This window comes from Felis catus, chromosome B1, assembly GCF_018350175.1.
Source record: "Felis catus isolate Fca126 chromosome B1, F.catus_Fca126_mat1.0, whole genome shotgun sequence".
In the NCBI taxonomy this organism is placed as follows: Eukaryota; Metazoa; Chordata; class Mammalia; order Carnivora; family Felidae; genus Felis; species Felis catus.
This window is the reverse complement of record NC_058371.1, coordinates 50939072-50960141: the sequence shown is the minus strand read 5'-3', so window position 1 is coordinate 50960141 and position 21070 is coordinate 50939072. Positions and strand designations below refer to the sequence as shown.

Here is a 21070-nt window from a genome sequence, read left to right as displayed (position 1 = left end):
CCATTCTGCTACATCAGTTGTAAGGAATGAATAAAATAAAACAAACTTGATAGAATGATAAGTCCAGAAGTAAATATTAAAAATATAAAAGAGTTGTATCTACCTAGATTAAAAAAGGAAAGCAAAATGCCTCCTTCAATACATCACAGGTTTGAAGGACCTTCAATCATCACTTACAATGCTACATAAGTACTACAAGGACTGGATCCAAGTGGTGCCAAATATCTTCAATGTGAAAAGCTGAAATAAGTTAGTCAAGTATTCATTTAATAAACTTCTGCTAATAAACCAGGCTCCATACTAGGTATTGAGGGTACAAATATTAATGAGACACTATCCTTGCCAGCAAAGAGCTTTAGGACAATTAAGCACACACACACACACACACATATATATACCAACTATTACAACACAGTGTGATACATGTTTGATAGAAATATACACAGGGCAGGGTGGGAGGGTGGGGAGGGTGGGTGATGGGTATTGAGGAGGGCACCTTTTGGGATGAGCACTGGGTGTTGTATGGAAACCAATTTGACAATAAACTTCATATATTCGAAAAAAAAAAGAAATATACACAGGGCAGAACTGGATCATAGTACTGTAGCATCTAACCCACAGCAGATGAAGTCATGGAAAGATTCTGGAAGGAATGCCTGCCAAAGATGAGCACTGAAAGGGAGGGTCATTAAGCCAGGTAAAAAAAAGGGGCTACCAACATTCCAGGGAGAGGGTACAACATGGACACAATGATGAGACAGAGCATGTAAGGAGTGTTACCATTACCTATGGATGGGCAAGAAGTATGAGCCTGGACTGGAAAAGGGTAGGGAGTCTTGAAGACCTATGATTCCGGAGTAGGCAGACTCTTGATACCAGCTCAGGTCATGATCCCAGGGTCATGGGATCAAGCCCCGCATCAGACTCCACAGAAAGCATGGAGCCTGCTTAAGATTCTCTTTCTCTCCCTCTGCTCCTCTCCCAGTTCTCATGTTCTCTCTCTCTCTCTCTGTCTCTCAAAAAAAAAAAAAAAAAAAAAAAAAAAAAGTTTAGATTGTATCCTATAATCATTTGGTTTTTAAGCAACATAACATAATTGATAGAAACATCTACCAATTGAGTGAGAAGACATGAAATTGACAATAAGGAGACTTTCTGGTATCTACAGTAATATGGAAAGGGCGTGAGGAAGGAAAGGGGAAGAAAGATTCAAGATAGTCATTTTAACCATACACAAACTAAAGGTATTTTCCACCTAGACTTCCCAGTTTTAAGCTCATTAAAATTTTTCCTTAATCCAGAATCTCAGTTATCAATTAACCAACATTTGTTGAGCACTCTTCACATTCTTGGCACTTGGGAGAATACAAGAATAATGATCACTGTAATCTGATAACAGTAGATGTTTAAGTTAGGGAACTAAGGCTGATACACTTGAAACAGCAAATGCTAAATATATATGACTACATGTTAAATTGTGTAGTAGAGATTATCAGTTCTAGAGGAGCAAAGGAAAAGCTAGAATGATCGATAACAGGCTGGAAAGGTTTCCAGGAGGCAGTGAGGTTGTGAGCATCATGGCCTCTCGTGCATGTCACAGGGAAGGGTTTCTAGAGTGTTGGAGGAACTCTGGAGTGTAAGAAGATAAGTGCATAAAAGTTGTTGGGAAAAGTGTTCAGTAGGTAGAGAAGACCAAGTCATGCAGATGGCAAAAGCTGTGTTGAAGGCCACAGGGGCTGAAAGGGTGGATCATAGAAGGTGAGTCAGAGATCAGACATTTAGGAATAAAACTCAGAATTGGTGGTGACTGCACGGACCAAGGGGAAGAGCTAGATGCAAGATCAACAAGGCAGCGAAGGGAGAGGAAACACCAGAGATAGTTGAAGCCTACCAGGCTGAGGCGCTACTCCACTGACAGATATAAGAAAACAGAAGAAAATGCTATTTAAGGACATGAAGATGGTGAGTTTGCTTTTTGACAATAAGCCACAGAAATTCAGAAATGGAAGAGATCTTAGAAGTCATTCAATTAGACTCATCCAACTAGATGTCAGTATACCACAGTCTGAAGTGACAGTGGGGCAGCCATTGGAAACATCCAACAAGCAATAAAAAACAGGATCAGGATTAAATAAGAGGTCAAGGAGGCAGACATAGGTATGGGAGTCTCGCCACAGAAGTAATAACTGAATCCAGGAGTGTGGATGAGCTCCAGAGGAGAAACAGAAGAATGCAGGACTTTGGGCTGGGGTCTGATTTTGAGAAAGGAAGCAAGAGGCGAGGTGAGCTAAAGAAGAAACCGTGAGGGGGCAGGACAAGAGCCAAAATAACATCCTAAGATCCAGGAAGGAAAAGCTATGGGAAAGAACAGTTGCACGATACAAACATACTGGTTTGCTACTGGTCAATCTGGGGTCCCCCATCCGGTGTCCACCTCTGGTCATCACCTACCTGCCCCATGCGCTACTTGGGACTGCTTGGCCCACTTTCTTTTTTCTAGCTGCCACATAAACTCTTCCATCTGTGTTCTCTCACACCTTCTCCCCTTTTACTGGGTTGGGTACAAGCTCCCTACTTCTACCTCTCCACATCCTCACTGAGATAGCTGTTAACAAGCACCCGCATCCCTTTTTGTGATGCATGGAGAGTTAAGACTGCTCCTACTCCCTTCCCCAAAACCTTTTGCAGATAACCACGTGGCTGGGTTAACCATGTGGCTCCATACCATGGAGCCCTCCATCTTAGCTCTTGTTTTGGAAATGTGCCCGGGCTAATCCTCTTTGGTTTGGAGGTTGAACCCCGTCGATCAAACCCACAGCACCCTAGGACTGAGACCCAATTCCTCAGTATGCTGTGCAGTCCAGGTGTGTTCCTTTCTATGGCAGACCCAAGCTGCCTCCTGGGAGTTAAATGTAAATGTAGTTATTTGCAAATGCAAATGCCTGAGACGGGACAGACTAGGAACACAGATGACTGCAGGCAAAACTAAAAGAGTGACAAGAAAACAGTGACAAAGAAGGGGCTGCAGATTGAGTTAATCAAGGCGGGATTTGGATGACAACATCTTGAAAAGTTGAGCCTGGCTGCGAGCCCAGGAAGGAGACAAGCGGAAAGACTGCTGGGCATGGAGCCCAAGGAGAGCTCAGCCTGAGGTGTCAGGGAGACGCCTGGAGGGCCGCTGGAGTCTCAGTTTGTGGGCAGTGCCTGCAAAAGGGTGCAGAGGGGGTGGACTCTTTCAGATGCAGGGATGGAGAGAGGCTGCTTGGCCCAGGGCAGAAGGCAGGGAACCCAACCCCTGAGACCAGACCCCTCTCTCTCAGAGAACAAAGTTAAACCATAAAGGTAGGCCGGTTCTACTGGTCTCACATTCTTCACCAGAGGGATTTCCTGATTTCCAAATAACTGGGTGTGACAGCGCTGATACCATTTCTCATCTCTCATGTGGCAGAGAACAAAGACTAAATGGAGTCAAACACAGAGAACCTTCAGCTCATAGCTGCCCTGGCATTTAACTGAAAAGCGAAAACCCACATATATGAACCAAAGGTACTAAGATTTTAAATAAAGTAGATTGTATTGGGGAAGACTTTGAGCAGAAAAAGGGCTCGTAAGGGACAGAGATTGCTGTAGGAAAACAAGCAACTCTCCCTCCACGTTCATCTATTTGCACAAGTAGTGCACTATTTTAGAAGGCCTTTCTACATGCTTTCTTTCTGCCTGGAACGTTCTTCTTCCCTTTCCTCCCCTCCCCCACCCCTGCCCCCAGCCACCTTCTAAACTCTTTAAAGACCCAACTCAAATGTTAGCTTCCTTTACTCCTATTTTTGTTGTGTTAATTTCCACTTGGAAATATTTGTAAGCAGCTGTTCAGTCTGTCCCCTTCCCACACATAACCTCAAGATGCGTTCATTCATCTTTGTGACACAGCAACCATGCCTGGAACATGATAAGTGCTTGATATGTATGGCCAGTTAATAAAAAAAAAAAAGATTCTACTTAAGGAGAAAGTGAGTCGCAGGCATGAAGTCTCTGGCTGCTTGATGACTTTGCCTCTGAGTAGAGCACAACTCTATTCCTTCAAGACTCCTTGGTTCCCCCTTCTCCGGTGAGCCAGTTCCTCCTATCCCAAGAAAACACTTTTGGTTGCAGCTTCTCTCTTAGCAGTTCATCCTAACATCCGTTCCCAATACTGAGTTGAGCTATTTCGCTTCCTTGGCCTGAGTTCTTGTTCCTCCTCTGTTTCAGGTCAATGATAACATTCCATCAACTAGTTCTTTGACTGGCATACTCTCTAACCTCTGCCTCTCAGTTAATAGTCTTCCATTTGGCTAGTGTTCCAAGTAGAAGCCTTGTGTCCTCTTTGTCTCTTCCCTCTTTCCCTGCCCATCCCCTCAACTGACTGCAACTGGAACATTTTCTGCTCAAGCTTCAGAGTCAACCCCAGAAGTAACTCTAGCAGCCATGAGCTTCCAACTAGCTCCACTTCTTGCCTATTCTGTCCCTCCAACCTCATTCGACACCTCCTTGGGTCTTCTAAAATGCCATTCCTTTGCTATTCTGAAATGCATGACTCCTCCAGTAGCCCCGCATCATCTCCCATGCAGAGTGGCCACCACCCCAGCCACCCCTCCTCCCGGGATCCCACTGCCTTTGTCCCTGTCACCTCCCTTTCAGACACTGGCACGGAAGAAGAGTATGTCCACAGTCCTGCGACACTTCTGTCCCTCTGATCCCACCAACCTCGGAGGGTATTCCCTACCTAGTCCAGGTGGAAATCTGGGAGGAAGTTTGCTAGTTTTATTACTATTATTTATTATTATTGTTACAACTACTACCACTACTATCATCATTATCACTCTCGCTGTGTATGGGGTATTACCTATACACGCCCTGTCCCATAACCTAAATTCTTCTGACTCCATTGCCTACCTCAGACTTCAGATACTCTGCTATCTTTTTTAATAAGAGACACATACGCACCTCACAGCATTATAAAAGAAATACTTCGGCAAATTTAAACAACAGATATACTACTTTCTGATTTCAAGTAGTTATTGCTAGAACTAGGACACTCTTACAATGATTGATACTTTGCACAAATTCCACTACCAGCCAAACAAATTGCAAAGACATTTTAAAGATAATTTTAAAAGTGTTTTTCACAGGGTTGAGTTGATGATTTAGCTTTTTCCAGTAATATAATCTTTATTTAATTAACTGGGTGATTCCATATCAGGAGTTTGTGGTTGCTGCCAGTGCTATCGAATGTGCTGCAATTTAGTCACTGGGGGTAGTACAACGCTGACAAATTAAACAGTATATTTCTTCTTATAGTTTTGCTCATTAACAACATTTATTTGATGTCTTATCAACGAAGATCTAAGGCCCTTGTTTTCACTCACAGAAATTAGAGGGTGAAAGTTGATAAGAATTCTTGTTGCAAATACAAGGAAATATAGAGAGCAATTCATTTTCATAAAGTTCTGTTTTCAAAAAGGAAGGTTTAAATTGGAGTAACCCTCACAACATGTTACCCCTGACACTTTTTCACAGGCTAAGGAGTAGAGGGACAAAAGAACAAGGACACACTGGGCAGGGGGAGCGGGGGGGTGCGTATCTGCCCGAACTGGTCCACAGGAGAGAAAGATCAAATATTTCTAAAACAAATTAAAACTGACTCCCATATAGCAGCTTTTTCTAACTAGACTACATCTGCCCCAGCCTTTCAGTTTCTCTACCCTTCAGCAGAATGTTAAAGATACAGAGAAAAAGTCAGTGGGGAGGCACAGCCTTCTCATCAATATGCCTAAAGTAAAGGTGAATGGCAGAAAAGCTAGCTAGATGCTTGGGAGCAAATAGCCAGAATTGTTCTCAATGATAAATGACTGAATACTTGTCCCCTAAGATCAAGGATCAGGTGAGGCTATCCACTCTATTCTATCTACCATTTCTTTTTTTTTTTTTTAATGTTTATTTATTTTTGAGACAGAGACAGAGCATGAGCGGGGAAGGGGCAGAGAGAGAGGGAGATATGGAATCTGAAGCAGGCTCCAGGCTCTGAGCTGTCAGCACAGAGCCCAATGCAGGGCTCGAATCCATGAACCACCTAGATCATGACCTAAAGCCAAAGTCGGACACTTAACCGACTGAGCCACCCTGGCGCCTCTCTACCATTTCTGTTCAATATAATGCTGGATATCCTTGCCAGCCCAATAAGATTAAGAAAAGGAAATAAAATGCATTTGGATTGGCAAAGAAGAAATCAAACCATCATTATTCACAGATGACAGGACAGGCCACATAGAAAATACCAAGGAATGGGCAAAAAAAGTTACTAGAATTAATAAGTGAATTTAACAGGTCTCAGAATACAAGGTCAATATACAAAAATTAAGTTAATTTTTATGTACTAACAACGAGCAGTTAGAAACTGAAATGTTTTTAAGATACCACCTATAACAGCATCAAACAAAATGAAATCATTAGAAATTAATATGTGCAAGATTGGTCTTTTCATTTTCTCAATGTCTTTTGAAGAATACTTTTTAAATTTTTTTTATAAAGTCCCAACTTACAAGGTTTTTTTTTTTTCTTTTATGATTTGGGGTTTTTGTGTCCTAAGAATTATTTCTCTAACTCAAGGTCACAAATATCTCCAATGTTTTCTTCAGGAAATCTGATGGGTTTTTTGTTTTACAGTGAGGTTTATGCTCCATTTTGAGTTCATTTCATATGGAGTGAAAGGTACGTAGTTCTGAAATAAACAAATACTAATAAAGTGGCAAGAACACAGGAAACTGAGACACAGACAAAACTCAGAATAACCCTTTCTGCTAATTTCCCTTGGTTGAGGCAAAGAGTTGTGCTTTATTTACGTAATAATGCAGCTTGATGAATAGGCTCAAGTTTTCACCAGTTTTCCTGTTGTATAAATTCTTCAGTTGGACAGTTAGACAGATAAAGTAAGAGAGCACAGCAGTCCCTATGCAAAGCCACAGACTCAGAATTCTACCACTGTCTTTACTACATTGTCACGTTAAAGCCTTAGCAGGTTGTCACAGCTGATGTCTCAATTTAAGTATCTGGATAAGAAAGCTATCTCCCGCCCCCATGAGAGAAGGTTATGATAAAAAGTTTACAAATGCCAAAGTCCTTATAACATGCCCTTTATTAGGGTTGACCTATAATCCTGCCCATACCACATGGTGATTAATCACCAATAATTTGTCTGTCTTTTGATCATGAATATCTACACATGCCTCGAAGTCAATTAGCGTTACCAGTGACTAGAAACAATTAATCGGGTATACTGATGGGTACTTAGCATATTTGAGATGTCACGCTCTTCCAAATTTATGATTTATTAAAGCAAGGTCTGGGTTATCACTTTGCGGGTATGTGGAAAAAAGTATTCCTGCATGGGTGGGAGGTTGAACTGAGTGAGCTTAAAGTCCTCCCTGAAAATAGATGCATGTTCGAATCTCAGCTGAACTACTTACCAGCTACATGACATCAACGAGTTGATTCACTTCTCTGAGCCTCATTGTCCTGGTCTGTAAAATGAACTAAAAGCTCCTTATCATACAGGGTTTCTTCTCTGGGGTTAAATGGAACTGTTTAGATACTCAGTCAATGCTGGATCTCTCCTCCCTACCTCTCAACAATTCATAGTCTAGAATTCTTTCAAAAATTATTTTTGTGTGAAGCTGAAATGTTTTGCATGAAAGTGGAGGGAGAAATTGCAGATGCTTGAGACCTACCCAGTGACATTTGAGCTAGCGTGGGATGATGAAGATGGACCAGAATAATCCAGAAATCTACATATGTTAATGGTATTTGCCAAAATGAGAATTCCAGACATAAAATCAGACAAATATAGAGACTCAAGAGTATTAATAATAATAAAAGTAGTAGCAGTAAATACATAAGTGCCTGACACTGTAGTGTTTTCCCTGTATTTACACACTTGATCCTCCCAACAATCCTATGAGGTAGGTACTTCTATTATCCCCATTTCACAGATAGAAAAACTAAGCCACAGGGTGAATAGGGTCTTGCCCAAACTCATAAAGCTAGTGACAAAGATGAGATGCAAATCCACAGTTGGGTTCCAGAATCCCTACTGTCTCCGAAAGATCAGAAAGGAAACGAACTGTCTTCTGGTCAAGAAGTGTCAATTGCCACATCCTAAAAGAGTTTTTCCATTCCTGGCAACCCATCTGCCTGCTCGATATGCCTGGTTCTCCTAAACGACCTCAAGTACGTGAGGGGCCTTCTAGTATATCAGCAATATTCTTTTCCTTGGGAGAGGGCTAGTTACATAGATCTCTGTAACTATTCATTAAGTTCCATGTACTTTTTTGTGTGTGTATCTCCCAAGAAGGGAAGATGGATCGGCATCCATGCAAGGACCCAATGACGCAGGCTTCTAACACTGGGAAAGCTCCATATTCAGCTGTCCCGATGCACCCCTAGGACACAGCACAAAGGTTGGGAAGTAGACAAGCAAAAGATGCCACACGTGCCTCCTCTGCCTGCTCTGCATACTTTGAATTTGCATGCTAGAATTACTCCAGCAAAAGCTCAGCTAATCTCCTGGCTGGCATGATTGTTATTATCATGCAGTGCACACATGCATATTCATCCAGATTTAAAGGGAAAAATAAGCCTCCCTCATGGCACTGCTGATAAACAACCCCCAAAAATCTTTTTTCCCTATACTCAAATGAAACACATTTTGAAGCCCTGTCATACTTAAAAGTGATTTGTCCATAAGTCTTTTATATGTTAATAACATTGTATATTGAATATTTCATTCCCAAGATCATTATTTGATTGCTGACCACGTGATGCTCAGCACAATGGAAATGGACACAGCGATATCGGGTGCCTTTGGACACCAATCTCCATGTTAAAGCTCACGTCGCTGGCATCCAAACATGCTGAACACAGCTGCAGTGGGAGCCCCGGCTGTGTTTGCCAAGTCCGCTTATTTCCAGACAAAACATTTTAATTCCTTGTGAGGGAGAGGGGGGCTTCGGGGCAAGGGCAATGTTGGAAGAGGATGGAAAGGAGAGGAGGAGGAGAAAGGGGAGAATGGAAAAGGTATAATGACTTGGAGTTAAGGTATTTGGCCCTACTGCTTTTCTATAGTGATTAGAAGACTAATTCCTCCACACAGCCCTGTCGTCTTCACATAGGTGAGGTAAATACAACCAGGATTTCTCAACCCTAGGAATACACTAGATTTATGTAGGTCCCTCCTACAGAGGGCCTGATTTAATGTGGGGGGTAAGGGGGTACACAGTTGGCAGGGAGACTGTGAACAACTTGGACACTGGTCCCAGAGGATGCTAACATGCGCCTAGGGTTGTGGTTGTGGTTTGGAGGCAAGTCCGTGGGTTCTGCAGATAACTGAGAGCCAGGTGGGCCACACAGCTGGCAATCTGGGCTACTCACGACCTCAGGATGTGGGCTGAACCCTTTATACCACAGTGTGGGCAAGGCTGAGTCAGCAAAACTAGCATCCAGTTCTGAAAGTATGAGCAAGGGAGTAACTGGGCTGGGGTAATACTAGATGCCAGAAGATAAAACATAGAGCCCCAGCTCAGATAATGAGAAGTTTACAATGGAGGCCAGGTCACTGGTCAGGTAACTCTCCCATACACAAACACACATGTGCATAAACACACATGCACATACATAAATGCTGACAAACACACACACAAATACAAGGGCACATACACAGATGTACAAATACATATACACATGCGCACACACATACCATTATGCTAAAATGCATCTCCTATGCATGTCAACCTTTGACGGTTTCATTAATTAATAACATTCCAAGTTCACCCTCCCCTGCAACTTAGGTAACCAAACCCTCCAAAACTTCTTAAAAAGCCTACAACCAGACTACCCCCCACCAGGTGCCAATTCTCTGCCTTGGCTCTTTTGAGTGTAGACAAAATCACTTCTGCTCCTTCCAATTTTACCAGCCCCAGATTCATTCAAGGGCCTATCCTGTGCCAGGCATTATCTCAGGCAAACTCATGTGTCCTAGGCAAAGCAGCAGAGAGTTTTATGTGCACAGATTCCAGAATCACACTGATGGATTCAAATCCCAGTACCCAACAGACCAGCCCTGCAATCTCAGGCAAGTTGCTTAGCACCTCTATGCTTTCATTTCTCCATCTGTAAAAGAGAGGTGATGATGATACCTTTTCAAAGTTGTTTTGAGAATTAAATAATTTCATACATTTTTTAAGTTAGAATGGCCTTTGACATATAGTAAGCACTCAGTAAATGTTAGCAATTACTTAATCTTTTTGCAGTCCCCTAAGGGACTCCTCAATGCCTCCAATTTACAAATAAGAAAACTGAGGTTCAGATTCCAATGACAATGTCCTCATATGTCTCTCTCACTTACAAGACAGTGTGCCCTGATTTGGGGGTTAGAAAGTTGAATGAGCCTACAAAAACCTAAAAATCCTTATAAAGTATCATTAGGAAACTAAAGCCACCTACATAAACTGCCCCTCATTTCCTGGCAAATAATCCAGGGGTGAATTCACTGCTAGCCTATCCTCCTCTCTCCACCCTTCCCTTACCCCCTTTCCTGTCTTCAGGCTGGTTTTGCCAGAAAGCCATTTGAAACCCACAATCTAAAGTCTTATTTGAATGCAGTTCAAAGGTACTGTTCTGGTATGAGCTTAGATTTTTTTAATTAGAAACCCAGTTATTCGGGGCACCTGAGTGGCTCAGTCGGTTAAGCGTCTGACTTTGACTCAGGTCATGATCTCACAGTTTGTGAGTTTGAGCCCCCATCAGGCTCTGTGCTGACAGCTCAGAGCCTGGAGCCTGCTTCAGATTCAGTGTCTACCTCTCTCTCTCTGCCCCTCCCCCACTCATGCTCTGTCTCTGTCTGTCTCTCTCTCTCTCTCTCTCAAAAATAAATAAACATTAAAAAAAATTTTTTTTTAAAAAAAGAAACCCAGTTGTTTTTTTGTTTTTTTTAAATGAGTGCTTAAGCCAGAGTAAGGGGAGATGTTACTGCAAAGCTGGAAAGAGGGGCACTAGTTCTCAATAAGTTTAATGCAAAACAACTGCATCATGTATTGTAATAATATCAATTCTAATTAGAAACCAGCAGCCTGAGAAGTATAAAGAGGGTAAAAAAAAAAAAAAAAGGCCAGTTGCATTGTTCTAAGAGCTGCATTTCTCCACCTAGGCTGCACATTAGAATTATCTGGGATGCTTTTAAACATATTTACACCTATACCTCACCCCCTGGGACTCTGATTTAATTGGTCTAGGATGGAGCCCAGCCATCAGTATTTTCTTTAAAGTTTCTCAATTTTTATGAGCAGCCAAGGTTGAAGATCACATTCTGAAGGGAAGGGAAACTAATATTTTTTTTAAGTCCTTCTATGTTCCAGGTACTGCATTTTGTTTTCAAACATATTATTAACTTTAAAAATAAGAATTCTAGGGGCGCCTGGGTGGCTCAGTCGGTTAAGCGTCCGACTTCAGCTCAGGTCACGATCTCACCGACCGTGAGTTCAAGCCCCACGTCGGGCTCTGGGCTGATGGCTCAGAGCCTGGAGCCTGCTTCCGGTTCTGTGTCTCCCTCTCTCTCTGCCCCTCCCCCGTTCATGCTCTGTCTCTCTCTGTCTCAAAAATAAATAAATGTTAAAAAAAATTTTTTTAAATAAAAAAAAAAAGAATTCTAGGGGCACCTGGGTGGCTCACTTGGTTAAGTGTCCGACTTCGGCTCAGGTCATGATCTCACAGTTTGTGGGTTCAAGCCCTGTGTCAGGCTCTGTACTGACAGCTCAGAGCCTAGATGCAGCCTGCTTCAGATTCTGTGTCTCCCTCTCTCTTTGTTCCTCCTCTGCTCGCACTTCTCTCTCTCCCTCTCTCTCTCAAATATAAATAAACGTTAAAAACAATCAAAATGTATTTCTTTAAAAATAAGAATTGTATTAATGTTTGGGTACAAGCATGTAATCCCAAGAGTTACTCCATTCTCTGTGACATGGGGTTGTTTATTAAATATTTTGCTTTTTCAAAGAGAAGGACTAAAATAAAATCAGAAATAAAATAGGAGAACAACTGACACCACAGAAATAGAAAGGGTTATATGAGATTGCTATGAAAAATTATATGCCAACAAATTTGGACAACCTAGAAAAAAAAGGATAAATTCCTAGAAACATACAATCCTCCAAGAATAAATGAGGAAGAAATAGAAAATGTGAACAGACTGATTATCAGTAACAAAAGTGTATCAGTAATCAAAAAATTCCCAGTAAACAAAAGTCCAGGACCAGATAGCTTCACAGGTGAATTCTACCAAACATGTAAAAAGAGCATCTCTCTCAAACTAGTCCAAAAAAACAGAAGAGGAAGGAAAGCTTCAAAATTTGTTCTATGAGGGCAGCATTACCATAATACGAAAATCAGACAAAGACACTACAAAAAAAGTTAATTACAGGCCAATATCCCTAATGAACATAGATGCAAAAATCCTCAACAAAATATTAGCAAACCAAATTCAACAATACATTAAAAGAATCATTCACTATGACCGAGTGAGATTTATTCCAGGGATGCGGGGATGGTTCGGTATCTGCAAATCTATCACTGTGATACACCACATTAACAAAATGAAAGATTAAAAAACATAATAATTTCAATACATGCAGAGAATTCTTGACATAATTCAATAGCTGTTCATGATAAGAACTCTCAAAGAGGTGGGTTTAGGAGGAACATAACTTCACATAGTAAAGGCCATATATGACAAACATACATTACTCAATGTTGAAAACCTGAACGTTCTTCCTCTAGGATAAGGAAAAGACAAGGAAGCCCACTCTCACCACCTGTATTCAACATAGTACTGAAGTCCCACCTGAAGAAAGCAGACAACAAAAAGAAATAAAAAGTATCCAAACTAGTAAGGAAGAAGTAAAGATGTCACTATTTGCAGATAGCATGACATATATATAGAAAATCCTAAAGACCACCAAAAAAGCTGAACTAATAAATGAATTCAGTAAAGTTGCAGGATATAAAAGTTAACATACAGTAATCTGTAGCATTTCTATACCCTAATAATAAAGTAGCAGAAAGAAAAACTAGGAAAACAATCCCATTTATAATTGCATCAAAAAGAATAAAATGCCTAAGAATAAAGTAAACCAAGGAGGTCAAAGGATCTATACTCTGAAAACTATAAAACATTAATAAAAGAAAGTGAAAACAGCACCACACTCATGGATTGGAACAATTGATATTGTTAAAATGTCTATGCTACCAAAAGCAATCTACAGATTCAATACAATCCCTATCAAAATACCAACAGAATTTTCCACACAACTAGGGGTGCCTGGGTGGCCAGTTAAATGCCTGACTTTGGCTCAGGTCATGATCTCATAGTTCATGAGTTCAAGCCCTGTGTCAGGCTCTGTGCTGATGGCTCAGAATCTGAAGCAGGCTTCAGATTCTGTTTCTTTCTCTCTGCCCCTCCCCTGCTTGCACTCTGTCTCTGTCTGTCTCTCTCTCTCTCTCAAAAATAAACATTAAAAATATTTTTTTAATTTTCCACATAACTAGAACAAATAATTCTAAAATTTATATGGAATCACAAAAGATGTCAAATAGCCAAAAACAATCTTGAGAAAGATGAACAAAGCTGGAGGTATTACAATCCCAGATTTCGAGCTATACCACAAAACTCTAGTAATCAAAACTACAGTACGGTACTGGCACAAAAACAGACAAATAGATCAATGGGACAGAATAATAGAGAGTCCAGAAATAAACCCATGTGTATACGGTCAACTTATCTATGACAAAGGAAGCAAAAATATACAATGCAAAAGAATAAAACTGGACTTTCTTACACCACAAAAATAAACTCAAAGTGGATTACCTAAATGTAATACCTGAAACCATAAAATTCCTAAAAGAAAAAAAGCTCTTTCAACACTCGCCTTAGCAACGTTTTCTGGTTTGAATCCTCAGGCAAGGGAAACAAAAGGAAAAATAAACTACTGGAGGAAGTCTGGGTGGCTCAGTCAGTTAAGCATCCAACTCTTGATCTTGGCTCAGATCGTGATCTCACCCTGCATCAGGCTCTGTGTTGCCAGCACAGAACCTGCTTAGGATTATCTCTCTCCCTTTCTCTCTGCCCCTCCCCTGCTTGCACTCACTCTCTTCCCTGTTGTCTCTCTCAAAATAAATAAACTTTAAAAAAAAAATTAAAAAATAAAAATTAAATGATTGGGACTACATCAAAATAAAAAACTTCTGAACAGCAATGTGAACTATCAACAAAGCAAAAAAGCAACCTACTGAATGGGAGAAGATATTTACAAATGATATATCCAACAAGGGGTTAATATCCAAAATATACATAGAACACATACAATTCAACACCAATTTAAAAGTGAGCATAAGATATGAATAGTCACTTTTTCCAAATAAGACATACAGATGGCCAACAGACACATGAAAGGATGCTCAACATCACTCATCATCAGGGAAATGCAAATCAAAACCACAATGGAGATATTACCTCACACCAGTCAGAATGGTTAGTATCAAAAAGACAAAGAAAACAAGTGTTGGAGAGGAAGTGGAGAAATGGGAACACTCATGCAGTGTTGGGAAGGAATGTAAACTGTTGTAGTCACTATGGAAAACAATGTGGAGGTGCCTCAGAAAATTAAAATAGAAACACCATATGATCCAGTAATTCCACTGCTGAGTATTTACTCAAAGAAAACAAAAAACACTAACTCAAAAAATTTATGCACCCATATGTTTATTGCATGATTATTAACAATAGCCAAGATATGGAAGCAACCTAAGTGTCTATTGATAGATAAATGGATAAAGAAGATATGGAATATATATATATATATATATATATATATATATATATATATATATAAAGAAGATATGGTATATATATGGTATATATATATATGTATATATATATATGTATATATATATGTATATATGTGTGTATGTACACACATATATACATACAATGGAGTATGACTCAGCCACAAAAAAAAAAAAAATGAAATCTTGCCATTCGTAAGAACATGGATGGACCTGGTAGGTATTATACTAAGTGAAATAAGCCAGACAGAGAGAGACAAATACCATATGATTTCACTTAAATGTGGAATCTAAAACAAACAAACAAACAAACAACAGAAGCAGACTCATAAGTACAGAGAACTTGTAGTTGCCAGAGGGGAAAAAGTAGAACAGGTAAAACAGGTAAGGGGGATTAACAGGTACAAATTTCTAGTTTAAAATAAGTAAGTCACAGGGATCAAAAGTACAGTATATAGGGAATATAGTCAATAATACCATTAATAACTGTATGGTGACAGATGGCAACTACACTTATTGTGGTGAGCACCGCATAATGTACCGAATTGTCAAATCACTATGTTGTGCACCTGAAACTAACATTACACTATATGTCAACGATACTTCAGTGAAATACACACATAAAGTAAAATAAAATAAAGTGGAAGAAAATGTATTTCACTTTTATTTGGCCTATGGAGGAGTCCTATAAAAGAGGGGAATGGTCAGAACCAGCACAGCATAAAATTTCCACAAAACTCAAGAAGCCAACCAGGGCCATCTCTTTGGTTGCCCTAAACAGCAGTGAGATAGGGAACCTGGAGCAGCAGCTAAGAGAAGGGATCTGGTGCCGAATACACTGAAGCCCCAAGGCTGTAAACAGGCCACAGAGGGATCTTTTCACCCAGAAAGTATTTACAGAAAATTTAATAGAAAAAAATTTTAATTAAAAAAGAAGAAAATTTAATGGAAACATTCTAATGGGAAAATGAGGTCAGGAAGGATTACCTTAAACTATGAATGATAATAGTTCAGGACTAGTGAAAAAAATACTACTAACCCTTAGACTTATTTTCTCTTTATATTCCAGTAAAAGTACTACTCAGTGATATAGAAGTTTAGCTGTGGTATGTATATGGTTTTAAAAAGAAAAGCCCGATTTCTTAAGAGGAGAATAGTGGAAAAAAGCAAGAAATAAAAACCTTAAGGACCTAAAGAATCAAGTACAAGATAAGACAGACTAAGAGAATGATTTTCTTTTATATTTCTAGGAGTAGATCTGGAAATATTAATCTCCCCTATGGATTCAGAACACAGAAAATGGAAAAGCTAGTTCTATAAAATACTTCAAGTATTCATATTTTAAAAAGTGGCAGCTGACAACATTGACTCAAGGCAAAATGGTAGAGGATGCTATGTTGGTAATGGCAATCCTCCCACCTGTTCTGTCTCAATGGGCCATCTGCTGCCACACCACATCCAGTGCCATCTCAGCAGGGTCTGTGGTCCCTGATGAGGTTTTTACCCAGGCCCACCTTCCTCTTCATGATGCCTTTGGCTCCCACATCATCCATCCAATGGACACATGGTCCTCTGATCTCAGAGTACACCAGGATGCCAGAGACTTCTGTTTCTACCCAACGCCATACTGATTTCACACTTATCCTTGCAACTTCAGGATATGTGCTGACTTAATCTGACTTTCTAGTGTAACACCAAAACAGGAATTTTTCTCTCCAACTCCACAGGTATTAACACCGCACCCCCAAGGGAAATGGCAGAAGCTATGGTCAATGATCAACAGCCTCAAGATAGTTTAAATGGAACAAACATTTATAGCTCCTTTAACAGTACACACAACAGTTTCATTCACTTGGACTCAGTTTCTTCTACAGAGGCCCAAAAGGTAAGTACCACTTTGCTGAAGATAAAACAGATTACCTTGGAGAGGTCAAGTAACAGCTAAGGATCCACCCTAGGTACTTACTGTACCAGTCTACCGATTCTAAGGCTCTGGGAGACCTTTTGAACTCCCACTGCACATGACTCCAGTCATGCCTGTTTTTGAATCCTAGTCCCCTTCCCTAGATGACCTTGGTCAAGCCACCTAAAATCCCTAAGCTACAAATGGGAACGATATTAATACCTACTCTATAGGTTGTGAGATTAAATAAAATGGTACATATAAAGTCCTCAGTATAATGTCTAAAACACAGAAATCAGTCAATAAATATAAGCTACTATTGTTATTATTACCTTTATGTGTATATCTGGGAGTATATGTACTCACACATATGGTTCTCAGTCAGGCTCTGGAGATTTTTCTTGCCGTCTGCACAAATGCCTTTTACAAGGCCATTCACTGAGGGGACTGCTGAATTCTGCATTCCTTCTTTTCTGTTCTTTAGAAACCCCTGCACCACCGCCTCCCACCCTCCAAATCCCACCTCCAGGCCACTGCCTTCCTTCTCCCTCCCTTCTCCAAGGTCTCTGAGGAAAGAAGGGCAGGGCATAAGTACGGAAATAATGGAAATAATGTCCTGCAGCCAAAAAAAAAAATGACAGCAGCACCAACAAAGTGACTCTTTCTGGAGCAATGGCCTTGGGGTGAGGAACAGATATATTCACATGCTAGAATATACCGTGTATTCTCAACCCACAAGGGAGGCTAATAATGCTGGATCCAGCCTGGGAATATAAAAGAAAATTGTTCTCTTAGTTGGTCTTGTCTTGTACTTGATTCATTAGGGCAACCATCTTGCTACAGATTTCCCCTTTGCCATAGTTTAAGGAGCTCTGCAATAAAAGCCCTTCCACCCTCCTCCCCCACCCATTCCATGGTAGCTGACCCTCCATTTATCACACAGCCAGCTCAGCAGGAGGCTCCTTCCAGCACCTTCAGAACCAGGGCACTCACAGAAAGCAAATACTTGTGAATTAAAGGAGAAGCATTGTTGGCACTCAATGGGTGTTTTAAATACTCAAAATGATAGCAGGATGCAGAGCCTCAATTCTGCCAGCACCCCTTCCAAAAATATACATAAGAGCTTTGGCTCAGAGTTAACAGGAATATTTCAAGCATTGTTCCATTGCAGACCCTTCCCCATCTCAGGCCCACATCTGTCACTTGATTATTGAATCACTTCATGTCAGAAGTCCTAAGACCCTGCTTTAAAGTCGTACACACTGTGCCTTCTAGACTCTGGGACAGGAGGGAAGAGCAAGGAACCAGCGTTCTGTGAGTACCTGCTGGAAGCCAGACTCTGTGCAGTTGCTCTCAGAGTCTCTCCTATTTAATCTGCACAAGTACCTTGTACCAAGTGAGTAACATGTTCCATTTTAAAGATGCAGAACTGGAGGATTTGAGACACTGGGTGCCCTGCCCAGGAGACACAGTAAGAGGCCAAGAGCAGGATTCACACACAGGTCTGTCCACTCTAACCTGGTTCTGGCTGGAGGGGGCCTTGGAGAGCTGCCCATCCATTTCCCTTGCTTCCCACACACAGAAACCAAGACCGAAGAATCGGTGCTGACAGTCAGCAGTACCCCTAGATTCAGGGCCCAGGCCGCCTGCGTTCTTTTTGGCACATGGTGTTCTTCGTTCACCTTTTCTTCATCAAAAATGATTTTGTGTGTCCCCAAAATTGTCTCCTAAAAGAACTTTATTTTTTTTCTCTCTTCTTCAAAGAAACTAGTTTAAAGCTACATAAAACCTGCCCTACTTAGAACTTCCACGTAAGGTTTGGCTTTTGTGCGTGGTAAATCAAATTCAGCATTATTCAGGGACTCATCACCCCAAGTAGCTAATGAAGATAATCCATCAGAGCTGTGCAACATTATTGGGCCGTTCCCACCCAAGGAAATCGCAAAAACAGCCAGGGGGAAGAAAAAAAAGCCACCAGGAATTAAATGGGGAAACAGATGATATTTAATTATATAAATATTCTCAGCGATGCTCTGAGGAATGGAATTATTGGTTTGCTGGGCAGCCCCTCATTGAACCAGGCATCAGAGATTTATACTACAGACTTCATGTTTTCATTAGAATTCATGCAGCCTGTATTTAGGAAGTAGGTGTCTGGAAGCTTGATGATATTGTGTGTTCATAATCTGATGCTGTAATATGGTAGTGTTAAAAAGAGGAGGGAGGCTCCTCTCCCAGTCATTTGATATTTACATTTTATTAGTGCTATTATTTGACATAATTACATACAAAAGAATTAGCAATGTTAATTAATGCTGTACTAATGCAGTCATAATTACTTCCATTTATTCTAGAACATAAGTGAATTTATAAATTTATCTATTTGGAAGTTGAGTGACTTATTGGATTCACATTTTTAAAAACTAAAATCTATTTGCCCATCCTCTCTAACCAAGCCTACAGAGTCTAGAGTTTGGTTTTTGTTGTTGTGTTTTTTTTTAGTTTATTTATTTATTTTGAGAGAGAGAGCAGGAGAGGGGCATAGAGACCAAGGGAGACAGAGAGCATCCCAAGCAGGCCCCACACCAACAGCACGAATCCCGATGCAGGGCTCCAACTCAGGAACTGCAAGATCATCACCTGAGCCGAAGTCAAGAGTTGGACGCTCAACCAACTAAGCCACCCAGGCGCCCCTGCATTGTCTAGAGTTTTAGCTAACATGGTCCTCAGGCTAAATTCATGAAATGGAAAAATAAAGATATTTTAAGGATGAGCCACTGATTCACCCCCAACTACATTTCTAGTCACCTGTTAGGTTTGTTTGATATTGTTTTTATCTCACTCCCACTGTAATGAAAGCTGAATTAAGTGGTCCAAGGAGAATTTCAAGTGGTCTTTTTTGCACATTTGCAAATGACAAAATGCAAAGAACACAAAGGAAAGCATTTGATTTTAACACCCTGCACGGCATTATACTGACTAGTGTTTCTAAAGGGTTTTAAAAGATTTCAAGCTATAAAGGTATCTTCCTGGGAAAAACCAAGGGAAACTTTATGAGCATTTTCTGCCAAATTTAACAGTGAAATGTCCATTAAGAATTAATATTCTAAAATTACAAATGTATCTCCTAAAAAAACAATTAGTTACATATTCAGAGACAATTTTCTGCCAGTGTACCTTTTCATGAAATACAGTTCCCCCATCATTTATATCAAATAGCATGTTAACAAGGTTTTTGCTGGAAATAACGATTTTAAGAGGCAATGCCAATCAAATTCTGCCTTAGAAGAGACAACCTCTCTCCAGTTTCCTCACCACATACTTTACTAGACAGCTTTGATTGAGATGTTATCCCCGAACAAATTTCTGTGAATTGAAGGAACTGCAATTCTTACCGAATTCTGTATGGAGCGAGAATAGTTCTTCTGTGTATTTTTCAAAAGGGTTAAAGGACAAGGCATCACAAGGCTCCAGAAATGAGAGTTAAGATCCTTCCACATGCACCCCAGAACCGAGGGTCTGGAGTCCCACCCCAATTCTTGTATCTGAGACCTGGCAAGGATTAAGAGGTCATCACATCCAGCCTGAACCGTCTCTGATTTGGTGACAGAGCGGTAGAGAAACAGGCTGCAGAGCTTGCGGTCTTGCAACCCTCTTTTCCTGTAGGGAGCATGATCTGTGTGGGTTCCGTGCCCCTGCCTGCAGGGGTGGGAACGTGCACCACATCTATACCTCTGGCTCCTCAGAAATCCTCGCTCCTGTGGGCTGACTGCTCAATCCACCCCAACCCATCCAGCATCTGCACTTAGACCTGTAACAGACATGGCAACTGGAGCCGGCAAGCCTTCTGCCCAAACTTTCTCCTCACACACTCAGTACCATCCCTTCTCCTTCCCCAGCGCTCCTCCTTGACTCCTCATTTACGTCACAAAGCCCACAACCAACCTTTTGCATAATCCCATTGGCTGTACCTTCCCAGTAAATCCAAAATCCAACCACTACTCACCATGATGGCCCTAGCCATCACCATCTCCCATCAGAATTACTGCACTAATGTCCCCCACTGGCCTCTCTGATTCCACCTTGGCCATCATATCTCAATGAACTCTCAGTACAATAGCCAGCATGATGCTTTCAAGCCATTAAGTCATATCCTGTTGCCCCTCTGATCCAGTAAATTCCAATCTCACAGAAGACAAAATCCTTAAAATGGCCCAGATAACCTGCATAATCCCGTGCCTCCCCTTC

The 21070-nt window shown here is 40.8% G+C and overlaps 1 protein-coding gene across 5 annotated transcripts in view; it reads right to left on the bottom strand.

Annotated features, from left to right (window-relative positions):
* The window catches only part of MSRA (methionine sulfoxide reductase A), a 452460-nt gene that overhangs the window by 307581 nt on the left and 123809 nt on the right, over nt 1-21070 (bottom strand). Inside the window, exon 1 of one of the 5 annotated variants that reach the window (XM_045055627.1) lies at nt 17189-17740. The exons of 3 other annotated variants lie outside the window; for them this stretch is intronic. In XM_045055627.1, coding sequence (XP_044911562.1) covers nt 17189-17411 — 223 coding nt within the window. In that variant the 5' untranslated portion in view covers nt 17412-17740. Of the gene's footprint in view, nt 1-17188; nt 17741-21070 lie in introns of those variants that run through there. One more of the 5 variants, XM_045055624.1, reaches the window with a different exon arrangement.